This window comes from Microcaecilia unicolor, chromosome 9 (assembly GCF_901765095.1).
Source record: "Microcaecilia unicolor chromosome 9, aMicUni1.1, whole genome shotgun sequence".
NCBI classification, from domain to species: domain Eukaryota; kingdom Metazoa; phylum Chordata; class Amphibia; order Gymnophiona; family Siphonopidae; genus Microcaecilia; species Microcaecilia unicolor.
In genome coordinates, this window is record NC_044039.1 from 22388939 (window position 1) to 22410029 (window position 21091).

At 44.6% G+C, this 21091-nt stretch overlaps 1 protein-coding gene across 2 annotated transcripts in view; it reads right to left on the reverse strand.

The window, feature by feature from the left end:
- CEP83 (centrosomal protein 83) overlaps positions 1-21091 on the reverse strand; it is a 60268-nt gene that overhangs the window by 30410 nt on the left and 8767 nt on the right. The window contains exons 2-7 of one of the 2 annotated variants that reach the window (XM_030214604.1): positions 20534-20802; positions 17197-17347; positions 14514-14606; positions 11719-11850; positions 5988-6239; positions 4087-4218 (exon numbers count right to left, since the gene is read on the reverse strand). In XM_030214604.1, coding sequence (XP_030070464.1) covers positions 4087-4218; positions 5988-6239; positions 11719-11850; positions 14514-14606; positions 17197-17347; positions 20534-20685 — 912 coding nt within the window. In that variant the 5' untranslated portion in view covers positions 20686-20802. Of the gene's footprint in view, positions 1-4086; positions 4219-5987; positions 6240-11718; positions 11851-14513; positions 14607-17196; positions 17348-20533; positions 20806-21091 lie in introns of both variants that reach the window. The other variant, XM_030214603.1, reaches the window with a different exon arrangement.

A 21091-nucleotide genomic window follows, 5' to 3' on the forward strand; every position in this document is an offset into this window, starting at 1 on the left:
GATCGGGTGGGGAGGGGAGAAAATGTTAAATTTTGGATCCTGAATAATATTATGTTGTTTATATGCAGCATGCTTGGATATTCCAAATTTTGTAAGGTTGACGTACTGAAAATGTTTAACATGCTGGATTATCAATAAAAATTGTTGAAACATAAAGATAAGGGAAGCCATAAAAAGAAAACAAACGATGCGATTTTAAAGTTTTTCACTTCGCTTATATTCTTATCCAAATAAGGAAGGAAAAAGGCCTCAGAAGTCTGCAGTTTTAAAGTTAGCCATTTACTCACCTTTGAGACCTCTAAGGTCCTCTCAATGAGCATCACTATCTGTCTCCGCATCAAAACAAATTGTACAATATGATACCCGCCAGCGAGCCTTCTCAGGAGTAGCCCCCCCCCCCTCCCCCCAGGCTCTGGAATTTATTCCTAGAGCAGTTACGTGTAACTCGAGACTACCTCGACTTCAGAAAGAAGGTAAAAGCCAGGTCCTTCTCCCACTGACTATACACTGATTCTGCACCTGTACTAGCTTCCTACAAACCCTGCAACAGACCAGTTCCTTAAAAAGAACTTGTCTTCAGTTTAGCCACTCTCAAAATCCTTGGCTTATGTCTCGTAGAATGAGAACATTCACAACATATAATCGCTTCAAGATCAATTAACTCACCAATGTGTTCCCTCTGTTTCTAGGAGGAAAAGACTTCAGAAGCTCAAAAAACCAACATATTTTGCTCTAACTTAAGCAATCCCCCTTCAGAGCTGCTTTGCCATTATTCTAAAAAAAAAAAACCTCCATTTTTTAATTATGAATTTTTTCGATTTTTGATTTTTTTTATAGCATTTTCAATCTTATTGAACATATGTATATCCCTCTTAAAACTTCCAATTTAATGGAAGTACAAAAACCAGGCAACTTAGCTTTTAGTAAACGCTAGCGCTACAGAGCGCTTCTGTTTCGATACCACTTCATCGGGAGCTTAGCAACGCTGCCAGTCCTGGGTCCCGAATCATTATCCAGACGGCAGTTCTTCTCTGCATTCTCAATGTTATCCTTTAGTTTAGCCACCCATCTATTTATCCCAACTGACTCTGTACCATCCATCTTTTCCCCCCGTCTATATATCTGCACTTGGCCCCTTGGTAAGCTGTGTTGTAGAAAAGTATTAGCATCATATCTATATTATTTGAATGTTCTAATCCTTCAAATCTGTTCCCTTCTCCACTACTGCCAACTCCAGACTTCGTGCCTTCTGTCTCGCTGCACCCTACGACTGGAATAAACTTCCTGAGCCCCTACGTCTTGCCCCATCCTTGGCCACCTTTAAATCTAGACTGAAAGCCCACCTCTTTAACATTGCTTTTGACCCGTAACCACTTGTAACCACTCGCCTCCACCTACCCTCCTCTCCTCCTTCCTGTACACATTAATTGATTAGATTTGCTTACTTTATTTTTTGTCTATTAGATTGTAAGCTCTTTGAGCAGGGACTGTCTTTCTTCTATGTTTGTGCAGCCCTGCGTACGCCTTGTAGAGCTATAGAAATGCTAAATAGTAGTAGTAGTAGTCTCTTGTAACCAGAGCTAATATTGTGATGTCATAATGCCTCAGTCCACCAATAAGAGCCAACCTCATCAGTGATGTCACAATGGCTTGATTGTCCTATACTTGGCTCACTTTTATTACATAGCTCTTTGAGCAGGGACTGTCTTTCTTCTATGTTTGTGCAGCGCTGCGTACGCCTTGTAGCGCTATAGAAATGCTAAATAGTAGTAGTAGTAGTGCTTATAAAATATAATACTAATGAAACATCTAATATCTCTGTTATTTGAATTTCAGTGCTGTTAAATGTGTATATTTTTGATCCTGTTTCATGGTGGTCCTATTATTAGGTTTTAATTTGCTGTTTTCAAGTTTACTTCATTGACCCTGACTTACCTACAGTCTTGAATAAACTGATCGCTTGTCTAACATCAATTCAAGAATGGGCTAAACACAACAAACTTTGCCTGAACCCAAGTAAAACCGAGCTTCTCTGGGCCCCTAACACAACTGGATACATACCTGACATCAAAATCCCTTTCGGGAAGTATGAATTCCCCCTCAAATCACAAGTCAGGAACCTTGGAACACAGTTAGATTCAACACTTACTCTGATTTCCCAAATTCAAGCAACCTTCAAGAGCTGCTTCTACTATTTGTGACAGCTATGCTGCCTCTCTCCTTACATCGAGAAGGAAAATCTTATCCCAGTTGTGCAAGACTGGATTACTGCAATGCACTATACAATGGTCTGACTACAAAGGGCCTGCACCAGCTCCAGTTGATTCAGAATGCAGCAGCAAGACTCATAGAAGGTTGCAAGCGACGTGACCACATCACACCATTTTTGCAAAAACTTCATTGGCTACCAGTACAATACAGGGCTAAATTTAAAACTCTATGTCTGATCTTCAAGGCCCTGAAAGGAAATGGCCCTGAGTACCTGAAGAATAGGATGATCCTCCACACACCACCAAGGAATGCATTGTCTGAAAGGCTTCGCTTAACACAAGACTACCTCTACTTCAGGAAGCAGGTGAAAGCTTGGCTCTTCAACCAAGTCTTTAATGGAAGAAGTAACTAACTTGTTAGTCTCACTCACACACACAAGGATTGGCTCGGCCTGCACATACTGCAGCGGGACATGTTTATCCACTCCTAGCCTAGCTGAGATAATATTTAACCATCTCTCTGACCTCACGTGCAACTTTCTTTCTAATTCTTCCTACTTTCTTACTCATCTATTTGTTACAACTTTGCCTTACCCTTCACTACCAATTATAATGTTCTAGTACGTATTGTGTTGTCATTGCAAGTAGTATACCATGCCATACTTTGTATTGTTGTTCGAATATTTTTACTGCTCTGCCTATTGCTCGTTTGATTTATTCTTATTGTACACCACCTTGAGTGAATTCCTTCAAAAAGGCGGTAAATAAATCCTAATAAATAAATAAGGGGCCCTTTTACAAAGCAGCAGTAAGCCCAATGCTCGCTCGCTCTTTCAGGACTACTGCTGGTTCAAGATGGCTGCCAGCGGTAGTCCCATCCCGAGTGCGCGCTATTTCCGGGGGGAAAAGAAAACCCACGGAGATGATCTGCGCGGCGATAACCTGGGTGTAATCGGGCATAACAGCATGATGCCCGGTTACCGCCGGGTTAGCGCAGGAGCCCTTATCGCCACCTCAATGGGTGGCAGTAAGGGCTCCCTGTTGGATGGCTATGTGGTAAGAGTTCTCTTACCGCATGGCCATGTGTGCCTGGGGTCTTTTTACCAGCTACGATAAAAAAGGCCCTGGCGTGCCGGAAAAAAGGCCCCTGCTGCCAAAGCAGGTCCGTTTTTCCCGCAGCTTGGTAAAGAGGTCCCTCATTGAGTGGAGGAGTAACCTAGTGGTTAGTGCAGCAGACTTTGATCCCAAGGAACTAGGTTCAATTCCCACTGCAGCTCCTTGTGACTCTGGGTAAGTCATTTAACCCTCCACTGCCCCAGGTACAAATAAGTACCTGTATATAATATGTAAACCGCTTTGCTTGTAACCAAAGTAAGGCGGTATATTAAGTCCCATCCCATTTCTCTTATTGTATTTATGTTTATACTTGGTCATTTTACTATTGTTATGCGGTTGATAAAACTGTAAGTTTTATGTTAAATTGTGCCTGCTGTACACCGCCTTGGGTGAATCTCTTCATAAAGGCTGTTAATAAATCCCAATAAATAAAACTGTTTTCAAATAACTTTCTGCTAGTCTCAGGTTCATAGTTTCCATAACACGAAGAAGTATGTTGAGCTTGATAATGCAAGAAAAGAAAACATTTTCAAGTGGGAGATTTAGGTTTAAGAAGAGAATTGGGGTTTGTGACAGAATAAAGAAAAGAAAAAAGGGAAAATAAGTAATGCCACAAGCCAAAGAAATGGTCTTCCTCCCTGGTTTAGCTAGGGCAGCTGCTACTTCAGTAGTTTGAACCCGGATGACTCCAAGTTCATCTTTTCTACAACGTTTTTTTTTTTTTGTCTTAACGGCATTGGAAACAAATAAGGCTGCTTACTTTGCTACTCAAGGTATTGATTTCTCTTTCTGCTTTGTAAAGTTTGCTGGTCATGGAAGCATTTTGCTCATTTGCCATCTTCAGTTCCTTTTCCAGACGGTCAAGCTGTAGTTTAACAGACTGTTTTTCTGACTTAAAGAAAAAAAAAAAAAAAAAAGAGGGAAAATGTAATTATGAAAGCTAAAATATCCTTAATACGGACTAAATCTCATTACGTAGATTTCACAGCAGAATAGTAAATAAATATCAGACTTTGGGGCTTGTAAATCAGAGGATTATTTGATGGAATATTCTTTGATATGCTTTCATTAATCTAACAATAAAACGGGGTGGTTTTCAGAGACTGGTCAACAGGAGGTTTTTACAGGACACCACTACTAGTCTTTCAGATATTTCTGGAGCAGGTATTTTGCAGATTATTTCTTTTAGGGGGTCTTTTACTAAGACGCCCATAGGAATGCATAGGCACCTCTAACGTTTAGCGCACACCAAAAACGTGAGCGCATCTTAGTTCCAGACCTCTTCGTGAGAAATTGCACTGGCTTCCTGTGCAGGAGCGAATAATTTTTAAAATTTGCACCCTAGTCCATAAGATCCTCTACGGAGCAGCTCCAGCATATATGGATGCCCTTGTCAGCTTACCACCGAGGAATTCGCTTCGATCTTCTCGTTCATACTTAAACCTCCATTACCCTGCGTGTTCTGGTCTCAAGTATAAAACCACATATGCTTCCACCTTTTCCTATATCGGCACTCGTTTGTGGAATATATTACCTAAATCTGTAAAAACAGTTTAAGATCATTTGACTTTCAGGAAGTCTCTCAAGACCTACTTATTTGGGCAAGCTTACCCTAAAGATCCCGTCCTGCCTCTGTGATTCCTGGACTCCAACTCCTCTAAAGATCTTGTGGACTTAACTACTTTTTCTTAACCCTGAACTTTCCGCCCCACATATCACTTTCCTTTAATTGTACTTTCCTGTTTCATAACTAAATGTTGTAAGCCACAATGAGCCTGCCAGTGGTGGGAAATTGTGGGGTATAAAAGATATAAACTAACTAAAAATAAAAGACCCTCTCAATGAAGATGCAAGACGGTATAGCTCCCACTAGCTGAAAGCTGAGCTGCATTCAACCTATTTTAAAAAGACCTGATTTAGATTGTGAAATTACTGGCTAAAGCAGTGCAATCGCCTGACATGTCCTAAAAGTATTACAGATTCAAAGGGGAATTCCAGCAACCACCACAGGGATACATCTGAATTTGCACAAGAATCACTTCAGTTGTGTTGGTGCAAACAGAGATAGTGCACTGCAGAACACTGTCCAAATAGCAAAAGAAAGCACCAGGAGCCTTCAAAATCGGGACAAAATTCCTTTAAATCACACAATTTGGAAAACAATCTTCAAAGAAGGATCCGACACGGGCCGTGTTTTGGCGCTCAGCGCCTGCGTCAGGTGTCACAAGGGTCATAAAGACCTTGTGCTCTAGCAAGGCTTGCTCCTCCGCAAGTGTATCGAGATAAAAACGCTGTCCCTCAGTATTAGAGTTAAGTTGTGTGATTAAAGGAATTTTGTCCTGATTTTGAAGGCTCCTGGTGCTTTCTTTTGCTATTTGGACTTTGCTTTGTACTTTGTACCCGCTCTAGAACACCGCAACTCCACTGCAGAGAGGTTTGTACACCCTCATAAACCCTTACTATATCATCAGAGTGCTTACAAAGTGTACGGCTTTCTACATTATACAGCATCCTGATGTGAATAACCATTTCTTAATCATCAGCTTTAAAAATTATCCTTCCAACTCGCAGCCCTGAACAAAATGTCCTGCACACCCGTATTAAGCTAGGAAAGTCAGCTGCCAGCGATTGTCTACAGGGAGACAATTAAAGCAGTCTTACCTCCAGAGACCTGATCGTAGCCTGCATCTCGGCCAACTGTCGCACCTGAATTCTTTGGACATTTTCCGCCTGCATGCCGGAATTCTCTCTCTCGGCTCTCAGTTCAGCAACTTCACCTTCTAATCCTTTCACTTTCTGGTGCAGCTGAGCCTTTTCCCTGAGCAGCACCTCCACTCGCTTGCTGTCTCGCGTGGGATCCACACTAATCAGCTGCTTATGGAGCTCCTCTTTATCTTTTTCCAGTCTTGCTACCTGAACGTGATAGAAAGCATGGGAGCCCGTTAACCGCTTGCAATCTACTAGCACAGGAATCGAAAAACATTCAGGGGCCCTTTTACCGAGCCGCGTAAGCGTCTACGTGTACCCAACGCGCGCCAAAATGGAGTTACCGGCCAGCTACCGCGTGGTTCTTGCGGTAATTTCATTTTTGGCACGCGTACGCTACACGTGTCCGAAAAAATGTTTATTTTCAGACATGCGTAATGGATGCGTGCCAAGAGGCATTTGACACGCATAGGTTATTATCGCACGGTTACCGTGTGAGACTTTACCGCTAGGTCAATGGCTTGCGGTAAGGTCTCAGACCCAAAATGGACGGGCGTCAATTTTCATTTTGCCGCACGTCCATTTTTGGCAAAAATTTTAAAAAGGCATTTCTTTGTAGGTGCGCTGAAAAATTATTCTGTGCGCGCCAAAAACATACGTCTACACTACCGTGGGCAATTTTTCAGCGCACCTTAGTAAAAGGACCTCTCAGTAGACAATACAAACATTAAGTACATGTATGAAAAGATCTTTTTTTTTTTTTTTTTTTAAAGTTAGCTTTACATTTCTGTTCACTTTTAGTTGCATGCATTCTAGAGAGCACAGCAACCATCAATATATATAAAAGGCGAGTGTCGTACTCACTCGCAAATGCGCAGTAGAGACCCTCTCTGCCCCGCCCCCGCGTCAATACGTGATGACGGGGGGCGGAACAGAGAGGGTCTGTACTGCGCATTTCTGAGGGAGGGACACTGCAGTCTAACGCTCCCCCCACCCGAGTCGCCGCCGCCACCCACCTTCTACCCGGTCGGGCCCTCGCTCCACTATAGAAACACCGAGGGTCCGGGAACGCAGCACTGAGCTCTGCTGAGCTGCCGACATCGCCCTTCCTTCTTCTTCTCTGCCTCTGTCCCGCCCTCGACGACGTTACGTCACACGAGGGCGGGACAGGCAGAGAAGAAGAAGGAAGGCCGACGTCGGCAGCTCAGCAGAGCTCAGTGCTGCGTTCCCGGACCCTCGCTGTTTCAATAGCGGAGCGAGGGCCCGGCCGGGTGGAAGGTGGGTGGTGACGGCTCGGGGGGGGGGGGGGGGCAGCGGCGGGCCTTTCAACCCCCCCTTCCTATAATAGCCCTTTTTTACGGGCTCAAAGGCTAGTAAGAACATAAGAAAAGCCATGCCGAGTCTGACCGAGGTCCATCGAGTGTGTTCAACAGTGGCCAGTCCAGATTGCAAGCACCTGGTAGATCCTGAACCATATTACTTTATCCATGTTATCCCAGGAAAAATAAGAGTTCATAAAACTCAGATGTGTGTCCACACATTTGCTTCTCTCAGGTACAGCAGAACCAGGTGCACTGAGAAAAATCCAGATTCCAGTTTTACTCTTCTCCACGTCACTAGCTATAAACAATCTAAAAACAGGAAAAGTTGGGCTGATGGTCAAGATTTGTCTGGTAATTTGGGGAGTTACCCAACAAATCTTACCTTTTGAATTTCCTGCCCTGCAGATTTCAAACATGTTCTATGCTGAAGCTCTTCCGTAAAGAGCTTGTCCATAAATCTGCTGCCCGCAGGACCAAATTTGAAGCCCCATAGTCGATGACCATCCTCTGTATTGCCTTATGAACAGGGAAGGACTATGAAGGGCCCCCTCGGGTTTTTTAAAATCAGGTCACCCTCCACATCTGCCATCCACAAAAAAAAGACACCACCGAAGAAATCGGAAAGAATCTCTCTCCCACTGAAACAGCTTTATTATTGGAAGTTCAGTCCCCTCGGAGAAGAAATTTTTCCCATTCTGAGGGGGAGAGGCTCCCTAGAGGGGAGAGGTCCCCCTCCTTCTCCACGTATTGCCAAGTATCCACTAAGGCCTGACCAGGAATGGGGCTCTGAGCTCGACTCACTTAACACCTCTGGAGCCGGAGGAGGGGGAGGGGTGTTCATTCAACTCTAGGTTACCAAATAGATCCCCCTTCTAGCCCTCTGCCTGCCCAGGGGCTTGAAGCTTGAAGGGCAACAAGTACCATCTGGAAACAGCCTGTAAGCTCTTCAACCAGGTGCAGCTCCAAGAAAAAAAAAAAAGATAGGGCTCCCAGACCTTGCATTGCCTCTAGCCCAAGAGACCCTTACTCTTCAAGAAGCCTAGCCCTCACTCATCAAGGCCTAGCCTTGTCATTGTGCCCTGCCGAGTGAGAGACCTGCAGCTTGATTTCTTGTAGGAAAGTCACTGAAACCATGTCGGCTGAATGTTTGGTAGTCATGGCGCTCATGTTGTACTCCAGCGTGTCCGCAAAATTAGTTGCAGCCTGCCCTCATGCATCCCCATCACAGGTGGGGTGCAAACAATCTGCTACACAACTGAACTGGAGTGCACCGCATACAGTACATTGGCAGTCTCATCCAGGCGCATGCCCAATTCTGCCTGGCAGGCCCTTGCAACCATCTGCTGGTTCCCAGAAACAATTTCCACTCCTGGGCTAGGAATCAAGTGAATCTGGGGTGGGGGTGGAGGGTTAGAGGAAGAGGGGGAGAGAGCGAGGAAAAGAGCACAGACAGAGCAGCACACCATGCACAAACAGTTCAAGTCTTACTACTTAATTCCCCACCCCTAGGTGGGGGTCCCTTAGGACCACACTGCTACTACTGCCAGCTTAGCAGGAAACTCATAGGTCAGACCCCCTGCTCCAGGACACTCCTCCCATGCCCAATCTCTGACAACTATTGCTACGTACTGGGCTCAACCTGGGAGACCTCGGCTGTAACTCAGGTCACCAGGAGCTGACCCTAAAATCTTCTGTTACACCATTCCTGCAGAGATTACTGGCAAGTTTCAGAACTGCACCAATCCTTATACTGCTGGTGATGTCACTGAATGTCAATGGCCTCTGTCTCCATCTGCTGGTTGTGGAGCAAAATCCACTTACCTGGACTGGTCTAACAGGAGGATAAGGAAGGTCTTTTGGTAGAAGCTATAAAGTGCAGCTCAATCCCAAACTGATATGCACACACCCAAACCTGACCACTAATTGCCACTGTCGTTTCATGGTTGGGATTCTCTCCTTAGTATCCTCTGATCCCGTCAGACTGAGGCACAAACTCATGTCTTCCACAGGGAAACCTGCAGCACTGCCATTGGTCAGCCCCTTTGTGGTATATAACTCATATTCTTCCTCATGGTATCCATTTAATTGCTATTTTAATTTGAAAATGCCAAAAGTCATCAGTATAAGATAACATGCAATGGGCTATTAATGATAATTTCCAAATCCATCATTTTATCTGAACTGTGTATGTGTCAAGAATTATTCACCAATAAAGGCCAAACCCATCATTTTGATTGGGCATTTTGTAACAAAGTCCCAATATGCAACTGCACAGTATTTGAACCTAGCCTTAAAAGTTCACCGTAACAGAAGCCTAAGAAAATTATACTGAAAAGGAAGAAAATTTTAGCTTTAAGAGTCCCAAATCAAAGTCACGTGATTTATCACATATGGAGGTGTATTTTCAAAGCACTTAGACTTACAAAGTTATATAGAGGGGCATTTTTGATATGATGTCTATGTCCAACTTTGGACGTCTTGAACAAAACATCCAAAATCCGAATAGGAAAGAAGGTCATTTTTGAAAAAGAAAAACATCTCTCTTTTTCGAAAATACTGTTTCGAACAAGGTTTTGTGCTTTGGATGTTTTGTTTTTTTGGTCCATTTAAAAAAAAAAAAAAAAAAAAAGATTAAGTGCAAAACGTAGAGATTCATGCCATTGGGTTGTAGGATGAGCCAGCATTTTAGTAGACTGGTCCCCCAGACATCCCAGGAGAGCAATGGGGCACCCTAGAGGGCACTTCTATGCACGTCATAAAAATGCTCCCAGGTACACATCACCTTTGCTCCCTTATCATGTCCCCTGAGCCCTCCAAAACCCTCTACCCCCAACTGTACACCACTACAATAGCCCTTATAGGTGAAGGTAGCACCTATATGTGGGTACAGTAGGGTTTTTGTGACTTTGGGAGGGATCACAGTTTATACCACAAGTGTGACGGGTAGAGGGAGATAGGGACCCAAGTCCCCTACTCTATAGTGCACTGCACAGACCACTACACTACTCCGGGGACTTGCATGCTGCTCTAATAGGCCCGATTTTAACTTCTGAGGCTATCATAGAGGCCGTTAACTCATATTTTTATTCATATTTTTTGGGGGGTGGGAAGGGGTCACCCCTGATTCCCTCCAGTGTTAATCTGGTCATTTAGGGCACCGTTTTGCCTTATTCATTATAAAAACACTAGTAAAAAAGGCCCATTTCCGAAACCAATGAAACGGGCGCTAGCATGTGGGTTTTTTGTGTGTGTGTGTGTGTATGTGTCACAGAGTTATTTTTTGTGTGTGTGTGTGTGTTTGTGAGGGTGCGGTGTGTGTGCAGGTTGTTGATGATGGAGGTGGTGCGTCGGTGTGCGGTTGTTTCGTTAGTTTGGCAGCCAGTCTCCAGCGATTCCTAGGCAGGGAAGGAGTACTCCTCCCCCTTCCTTGGTCGCTGTTTGCTGCTGGCTGGGTCGTGGGTAATCCTTCCAGCTGGGCCGCAGCTTGTCCTGTTCGCCCACGTCCCAGATGGTGACGGGCATGTTGTTTTCCGGCTCCTCTGACTCCATGTCAAGCGATCCCAAATATAGTCTGTGCTATAGGCCCTCTGGCACTCTTCAGTACTGGCATTAGGCATTTAAAAATTTCTCCCCCCCCCCTCCCCCGGTCTATTTTTGCACATACCCACAGCAGAAATATTCTCTCGTTCCAGCGGTGGTTCTGTGCTCTCCGTGCTGCACAGATAATGAGCCATTCTGCTGGGGAATGCTCCTCCCTTATTGTCACGTAGTTTCCTCTGATTGGTCCGTCTTACGTTGCCTAGTGTTGCCTGGGAACGGTGTTGTGATGGTCCTTTGTGTTTCAGAATGTTGAGGGTGTTTTTTCTGATTGGTCCGTCATGCGAGGGCGGGGCAGAGAGACATGGTCAGTGTTGTGGCTTCACCACCATGAATCCATGAACCCTTCAGGGAGTGACTGAGTGACTTCAGAACGTTGTCTTCAGAACGTTGAGGGTGAGTTTTATTATAGTAGATGTCTAGCTCAAAACGTCTTAGTTTTAGTCCTGGACGGTTTTGTTTTGTTCCATTATGGCTGAAAAAAGTCTTAAGTCTTAGAAACGCCCAGATCCCGCCCTTAACACGCCCCTTACACACCACCTTGAGATTTGGACGCATTGCAGAAGAACAGCATAGAAAAACGTCTGAAAAACAGGTTTTGAAAATAATAATTTGGACATTTTTGTCAGACAAATGTCCAAATGCTGCTTTATGCCACATTTTGGATGGCTTTCTCTTTTGAAAATGAGCCCCCTAGTAACCTATAGACTAACCTTTGTAAGTCTAAGTGCTTTGAAAATGAGCCCAACAGTATTATTTCCACCCACCTCTGCTTCATACTTGATTTTCTTCTCTTCTAAAATACGTGCATGTTCCTCTTTCTGGTGTTCAAACTCCGACTTGAGAAATGTCTGCTCATAGCGAAGTTTGTTGTATTCTCCTCTGTACTTTTCTACTTCCTAAGTTAAAAAAAAAAATCAGTTGATCTTTGTTCACTCACGTCCATTTCTAAATCTCTAAAACCATGAATAATATATTTATTACATGAATCCACAGACCTCAAACAAATTGAACAATTGAAATTCTGGCTTTTAAGTCTTATGTATTTTGATGTATTGACTACGTTTCTCTTTTGTTTCATAGTTTTATTTTTTGGTAATCATTATTATGATTAGTTTTACTTCGTAAACCGTTTAGAACCACAGGTTGAGATGGTATATAAAAACTTTTGTTATGTTAGGGTATCTTATTTATGCTTAAAAGCAGCTATGCTAAAATCACAAAACTGGCCAACAGTTTAAAAACATGCTGAATAGAACTGCCCATCTTTGTACATCTCAGAAAAACATGAACTTCAGTCCTATTCCTACTCTATTATTTTATTTTTGTTACATTTGTACCCCGCGCTTTTCCCACTCATGGCAGGCTCAATGCGACGGGCAATGGAGGGTTAAGTGACTTGCCCAGAGTCACAAGGAGCTGCCTGTGCCGGGAATCAAACTCACTTCCTCAGTTCCCCAGGACCAAAGTCCACCACCCTAACCACTAGGCCACTCTTGGAGATTCTACATGGAATGTTGCTATTCCACTAGCAACATTCCAGGTAGAAGTCGGCCCTTGCAGATCACCAATGTGGCCGCGCAGGCTTCTGCTTCTGTGAGTCTGACGTCCTGCACGTATGTGCAGGACGTCAGACTCACAGAAACAGAAGCCTGCGCAGCCTTCTACATGGAATGTTGCTAGTGGAATAGCAACATTCCATGTAGAATCTCCAACAGTAGCAACATTCCATGTAGAATCTCCAATAGTAGCAACATTCCATGTAGAATCTCCAATAGTATCTATTTGATTTTTGTTACATTTGTACCTTGCGCTTTCCCACTCATGGCAGGCTCAATGCGGCTTACATGGGGCAATGGAGGGTTAAGTGACTTGCCCAGAGTCACAAGGAGCTGCCTGTGCCTGAATTGGGAATTGAACTCAGTTCCTCAGGACCAAAGTCCACCACCCTAACCACTAGGCCACTCCTCCACTGCCATCTAATCCCTGAATGTTTTTCTTATCTACAGTACTTACCGTATTTTTCAGACTATAAGACGCACCTAGGTTTTAGAGGAGGGAAATAGGAAAAAAAAAATTTCCTTTTTCCCTCCTCTAAAACCTAGGTGCTCCGGTGCGTCTTGTCCGAATCCCTCCCTCCGAGTTCGGGATCGCCCTCCCCTCGGCCCTGTCACCACTTCTCCCTACTCATGTCACGCGATCTTCCCTGGTGGTCTAGTGACGTCGGGGCAGGAAAGAGCCCCCTCTTTCCTGCCCAGCGCGCTGCTCTCCGTCCTCCTGTATGCTGCCTGACGGTCTCGGCGAGATTCAAAATGGCTGCTGAGAATTGAAGTCTCGGCGGCCATTTTGAATCTCGCCGAGACCGTCAGGCTGCATACAGGAGGACGGAGAGCAGCGCGCTGGGCAGAAAAGAGGGGGCTCTTTCCTGCCCCGACGTCACTAGACCACCAGGGAAGATCGCGTGACGTGAGTAGGGAGAAGTGGTGACAGGGCCGGGGGGAGGGCGATCCCGAACTCGGAGGGAGGGAGGGCGGGCGGGCGATCCCGAACTCGGAGGGAGGGAGGGAAATCTCTACCTTCGGACTATAAGACGCACCCCCCATTTTCCTCCCAAAGCTGACGTGAAAGAGACTCAAAGGGAATGTGAGAAAATACTTTAGCATTGGGAGGAACACTTGGAATAGACTTTCAGCAGAGCTGGTTGGAGCCAAACAGTGGCAGACTTCAGACGTACGTTAGATAGACAGAAAAGAACCTCAGTGGTCAAGGACAGGAGATAACCAGAGACTTAAAAAAGTCCTGTAGCTTCACAATAGGCAGGTACAGGAAGCTGACATGATCTTGCCAACCTTCCATAGTTCAACAGTCTCTATAACCATTGTTCTCGTATCAGGGACGCTGAGAGACTGGGCCAGGCCCGGGACAAGGCTGCCCCTGGGCCCTCCCTTCCCCCCCCCCCCCCCCCACCTGAGGTCCCCGGGCCCTCTGCACTAACCTTAAGCGCCTCCCTCACCTTTGCAGCAAGCGCCGGCAGACCTCTCCTTCCTTCTGTGTCCCGCCCTCACGGAAGTTACGTCAGGCGAGGGCGGGACACGGAAGGAAGGAGTGGTCTGCCGCTACTTGCTACGGTGAGGGAGGCGCTTAAGGTCAGTTCCGGGTGTGACGGAGGGCGGGCGGGCCGGACTGCGGCAACGGTGCCGCCCCCGGGGAATTTTGTCCCCCCCTTTCGGCGGCCCTGCCTCGTTTATCCACTCAAGCCTTTTAATACATCCTGAGCTCCAAATCAAAGAAAGCTCGCAACACACAAAGTGCCCTGTTTACTAAGCCATGCTAGCGTTTTTAGCATGCGCTAAATGCTAGACAACCCCATAGGAATATATGGGTGTCTCTAGCATTTAGCGCGCTCTAAATACGCTAGTGCACCTTGGTAAACAGGGCCCAAAATTTGGCTCACAAATTCCTGACTTCTTTTTTGCACTCGCTAATCAGAAATTACAATGAAATACAGTAGTATTGTTCTTATGATAAGACTAAGAAATATTGCTTTGGTTTTTTTACTCACTTCATCTAATTTACGAAACTGCTCTCTCCGAGGCATCTCTAGTTCCTGCTGTATTTGTGCTTTTAGGACTTCCAGCTTTTGGGGTGTAAGCACCTGGTATTTCCAGAAAAGAACAGGTTTTAATGAAACGGAAGACTGTGGTATGCAAATAAAGAGAACAATGCCCCAATCCACAGCATATTAAAAGCAAAAGAGGGTTGCAGACAAGGAAGAAATGACTTATGCTTATACTGGTACCGAAAGCCCCGGTAAATGGCCTAAACTTTAAAAGACCCTTCACAAATGTTATGATAACTTGTACTAATCATAAATCATAAGCACTTGTATATCCAGAAGCTTTAACAATTTCTTTCTATTCAAGATTCAAAGGAACTCAGCATGGGTGTCTGGTTGGCTGGTAAATTCAATGCCGTCCAGAACTTACGCAGAATCATCACCGGTCAATAAAAATATCACTAAACTGAGGCCGAAAAACCACATGCTTGTGATTCTATAAGCTACATCTAAAGTTAGGTGTAGTTTATAGAATTTGTGCACTAACCATTCTTGCAACTAAAACTTGGGTGCACCCAATCAGGTCACCTAAAACCAGGCCTAAATACCTGCACCTAAGTTAGGCACAGATCGGGTGTATTCAGTGTGCACAATTTTCTGAAATGCCCACCACCCATCCATTCCACACCCATAACCACACCTACTTTGACTACACGCATCAGAATTTACATGCAAAGCATTGTAGAATACGCCTTGTGCGCGTCAATTCTAATTAAAGTCAATTAGTACTGCTAATTGGTTAAGTACCAATTATTGGCACTGACGTGCACACACTTTAGCCATGTGGCCAAATCAGCGCACACAACTTAAGGCGCCATATATAGAATTTGGTGGAAAGTTTGTATCCAGTTGTTAACTTCTACGCATTACTATGATCTAGGGGGGTATCTTACTAAGCCATAGCGTTTTTAGCTCGCGGTAGAAATCAGCTAGTGGTAAATAGCGAGACATCCATAGGAATATAAACAGCATCTCGGCATTTACCGCTGATTTCTACCATGAGCTAAAAACGTTACCATGGCTTAGTAAAAGACCCTCTAGTTATTAATAATTTTCTTTTTTCTTTTTGCATTAATTGTTGTTTATACATTTTAGGCTAAATTGCCTTCTGTAAACCATCTTGAGCTCCTGGTATCAGACAGTATGTAAAAATTATATATTATTATTAATGCGTAAAAGCTGACACAAACATTTACATCTGACCCAAAGCAGGTATAAATGTGTGCGTGTTTTGAGCATGTGAACTCTTGTATTCTACAGACACAGCACAACTCTCTCTTATTTGGTGAACGCCTACACATATCCTGGGATTCTATATATTGCGCCTTAATTTCCGCAGGGAAATCAAAGCATATGCTATAGCCGTGCATGTAACTTAATTGGTTAACAAGCTAATCAGTGCTGTCAACTGGATGTTAACAAGCAATTATCAGCACTAATTGGCATCAAGATTTACACGCACAACTCAGCAAGTGTATTCTGTAACATGGTGCGCTTAAATTCTAAGTGGTATAGTCGAAAAGGAGGTGTGGGCATAGGTGTTTCCAAAATCTATGTGCTTTGTTACAGAATACACCCATTCTGCGCCTAATTTAGGCATCGGGATTTACGCCAAGTAAAACATGATGTAAATGGCCACGAGTAAATTTGATCGCGTGGAAATCAGGGACATAGCCAGACTTTGGCGGGAGGGGGGTCCAGAGCCCGAGGTGAGGGGGCACATTTTAGCCCCCAACCCCCCCCCCCCCGGCACCGCCGACTCCCCCCCACCCCACCATTGACCTCCCCACCGCCACCACCACCTTTGACCTCCCCCAGCGCCAACCCTTTCGACCCCCTCTTCTCGCCGCCGCCAACCCTCCCCCGCCAGCTGAAGTCCTCTTCTCCAGCGCGGCCACGTTGCTGATCTGCAAGACAGAAGCCTGCCCTTGCAGATCAGCATCGAGGCTGCGCCAGAGAAGATTACTTCGGCTGGCGGGGGTTGGGGACCCCCGCCAGCAAAGGTACCCGACAGCGGCGGGGGAGGGTTGGCGGCGGGGGGGGGGGGGCAGGGCCAAATCTACAGGGCCCCATGTAGCTACGCCCCTGGTGGAAATTTAAGTCTATTCTATAAAATACAGGCGTGCTTTAGAGAATACGCCTAGGCGGATTTTTCTGGCACCATAGACTCTAGCTCATAATGCATAACATGTGCCATCTTGTCACTACACATACTTAAAAGCGTGTATACCCTGGGACAATTTTATAAAAAGCCTCATTTGCATGTAAAGCAACCTTTATGTGCAGAAATAAATCAATCCTTTGGGCACAGAAGGAACAATAAAGACATTTGAAATGCTTGCTTGTTTTCCTCTTACTCTGATTATATATATATTTTTTTTCTTTTTTATATAGAGTTTCTCTTTGACAAATCCTGCTCTGGTGGGTATTAATACATTTTCAACATGTACAAAATCGAAGTTCACTAAAAGTATGCATGCAACAGTAAAAAGGATTTAAATGTAATGTGTTATAGGAAATCAGAAGCTATGAACTGCAAGCCAACAACAGCACACAAAGAAATGCAGTTTTCCAACCCTTTTAGTCTTCGGCACAAGGCAGCATTTCTCAGCACTGTTTAGTGCTTTACCTGCAACTTTAGCTCCTCCAGTTCTCTGGTTTTATCTAATAATTCCCCTCGGAGTTCCGCAAGAAGCAGCTGAAATTTATCATGAACCGTCTGCTTTTCAACAAGGAACCGTTTGAGTTCATTTTGGGACTTTCTATACTCCTCTTGCAATCTGCAAAGCAAGCATTTCAGAATCATCCTAAGATGAGAAATAGCCTTTTCTCAGAACAAACTTGCATAAACAATAAAACAAAACAAAAGGATGAGATTTAGGGGCTCATTTGCAAAGCACTTAGACTTACAAAGTTCCACAGGTTACTTCGAAACATTTTATTTTCTTTATTTTTTATTTATTTTATTGCATTTGTATCCCACATTTTCCCACCTTTTTGCGGGTTCAGTGTGGCTTACAATACATTATGAACGATGGGAATACAATTTGTTACAACTCGGTTATGGATTACCATATTTTTCGGACTATAAGACGCACTTTTTTCCCCCCAAATTTGGGAAGAAAATGGGGGGTGCGTCTTATAGTCCGAAGGTAGATTTGGCTGGCTGGCTGGCTGGCAGGCCGCCCGCCCTCCGAGTTCCGGATCGCCGTCAGGGTTACCTCCTCCCCCCCCCCTCCTGTATGCAGCCTGACAGTCTCGGTGAGATTCAAAATGGCCGCCGAGACTTCAATTCTCGGCGGCCATTTTTAATCTCGCTGAGACCGTCAGGCAGCAATGCATACAGGAGGATGGAGAGCAGCGCGCTGGGCAGGAAAGAGGGGGCTCTTTCCTGCCCCGACGTCACTAGACCACCAGGGAAGATCGCGTGAGTAGGGAGAAGTGGTGACAGGGCCGGGGGGAGGGCGATCCCGAACTCGGAGGGAGGGATTCGGACAAGACGCACCGGAGCACCTAGATTTTAGAGGAGGGAAAAAGGAAAAAAAAATTTTTCCTATTTCCCTCCTCTAAAACCTAGGTGCATCTTATAGTCCGAAAAATACGGTACATTGAGAAGAGTTATGCGAGACAAAATCAAGGTATCGTTAAGGAATATAACAATGGAAAAGAACCGTGAAACATTGGGAGGAGACAACGGGAAGCTAAAAGGGCAATTTATAATAACAGGAAGACATATGGTATACATTTTTCTGTGAGTAAAGGTATGAGTGAGATGAGATTACGGGGGATGAGAGTTCAGAAGTGGACGTATTGATACCTTACTGAACAGTGAGTGTGGACTTTATGTGTTTTGGTTCTTTCCGTAAATTTTATCAAAAAGACGGGTCTTCAATAGTTTGTGGAAGGTGGCTTGCTCGTAGATCGTTTTCAGGTTGCGCGGCAGTGTATTCCAGAACTGCGTGCTCATGTAAGAAAAGGTTGACGCGTGCAGCGTCTTGTATGTCAAGCCCTTGCAATTAGGGAAGTGGAGGTTGAGGAAAGTTCGGGATGATCTTTTAGTGTTTCTGGGTGGTAAGTCTATTAACTCAGACATGTAGGCTGGGGCTTCACCGTCTAAGGAGCCCTTTTACAACGCCTCAGTACAGTTACCGCAGTGTTTGCGTGTGTCAATCAGGTGCTACACTAGCCCGGCAGAAGTGCCTGTTCCCTCTGCACGCCATTTCCAGCAAGTCGGTTTTTTATTTTAATTTTCTATGCCAGGGGCTTACCCCACGGTAGCTGCCCTAAATAGGTGGCAGTAAGGACTCCCCTGGGAAATGGCTGTGCGGCAAGTGGAAGTTATGGCTGAGGAGATGATCTCCAGCAGCCACAAGAACAGTTTGGTGCTGCTCTCCGTGTCGCTCCTCATGTGGAGGTGGAGGGGAGAGAGTAGGACAATGGGAAGGATTGGCCCCAGGGAAGACAAAGAGATAACGTGCCTGGGGGAAGAGGAGAAGGAGGGGAGGAAGAGAAAGAGATGATGTGGGAAGTGAAGGGGGATGGGATTTGATATACCGTGATTACAATCAAAGCGGTTCACGTATTATAGACAAGTACTTATTTTGTACCTGGGGCAATGGAGGGTTAAGTGACTTGCCCAGAGTCACAAGGAGCTGTAGTTGGAAATAAATGGATCCTAAGGAGCTTAGCCGAGATTGGGTGGCAGAGCCAGCCGGTGGTGGGAGGCGAGGATAGTGCTGGGCAGACTTATACGGTCTGTGCCAGAGCCAGTGGTGGGAGGCGGGGCTGGTGGTTGGGAGGCGGGGATAGAGCTGGGCAGACTTATACGGTCTGTGCCAGAGCCAGTGGTGGGAGGCGGGGCTGGTGGTTGGGAGGCGGGGATAGTGCTGGGCAGACTTATACGGTCTGTGCCCTGAAGAGGACAGGTACAAATCAAAGTAGGGTATACACAAAAAGTAGCACATATGAGTTTGTCTTGTTGGGCAGACTAGATGGACCATGCAGGTCTTTTTCTGCCGTCATTTACTATGTTACTATGTAAAAATACCTTTAATTGTGCGATTAATTGCAATTAAAAAATGTTAGTTGAGCGCTAACCTACACAAAAGGTTTTCTATAGCATATCACAATTTTATGTGGGATTAGGTATTTTATTTCTAAACAAGAGGAAAATATTCCAAATGTTGACACTAGGTTTACTAATAAGCGCTATGGGTATATTAGCATTTTTAACGTGCATAAGTGGTGAACGCACATTCAACGCTAATGTGCCCATAGAAATGTATAGGCACATTAGCGTTTAACGCACCTTAAATTTACAGGCGCATTAAAAACGCTAACACACCTTAGTAAACATACCCCTAGATCTATAAAGTTATCCTGAAGGCTTTTTAGTTAAGCAGTATCGTACTGGTCTGAGATTATCTTCAATCAAGCAAGTGTAAACCCAAGCAATGCTGTCCTTAAGTCTAAAAGAAAATGAATCAAAGTTTTAGACTCGATGTAGACTAATGGTTAGTGCAGTGGGCTGATAACCTGGGGAAGCGGGTTCAATTCCCATTGCAGCTCCTTGTGACCCTAGCAAGTCACTTAACTCTCCATTGCCTCAGGTACAAAACTTAGATTGTGAGCCCACTAGGGACAGACATATGTAAACCACCTTGGTTACACCACAGAAAGGTACATCAAAATCCATGATCCTACCCTTCCCTGAATCCCTGCTTCTTTAAAACAAAAAAACTCACGCACATTTATCTACACCATCTTTCAAATACCTCAAAGCTCGTGAAACTTATAATTAAAATAATGTGTTGTCACAACAAATGTTCATAATTTCTCATAAGTTAGTTATTCAAATGTTACAGTCTCACATATTAACAATTATTTTGCAGATAGGATGGAAAACAGACTACAGAGTAATTCAGAAGTGTTATAAAACTAAACTAGGAAAACTCAAATTACCGTACCTTGTATGTTCAGCCTTTAGGGTTTGATAATGTGTTTTATGCAGTTCACATCTCATTCTTTCATCAATTAACATTTTTTGGAGTTCTGTATCTGAAGTGGGAAAGCCTACAGCTCCAGCAGCCTGAGGAAGAGAGGTAGGAAAAGCATCCATCCTTGTAGACAGGTGAGGTGACAACCATGTAAAACCCTATGTTCAGCCCAGCTCTGTGACTGAAGGACAGTCACTCTTCCACCTGCTCTCCAAAAGCATCCCAGGTGATCAAATTACCTGCTGCACAAGTGAAATAGAGCTAATTAGTAAACAGGATATTCCTAACTAGAAAGGCTTGCCTAGATGTTAATGTTCGATGGTTTCATCATACAAATCTGGCAGAAGTTCTGCAAGGAATTTTACCACAATGTATACAACGGAAATTTCTCTTAGACATAGCCCAGGAATATTTAATGAAGTTCATTTAGCCAATTTATTACTTTTATATATAATCATAACACAGCAAGAAGATACTTATGCACCACAACTATCTGCCTTAAGCACATTTCTCCAGCAAAATTGTAAA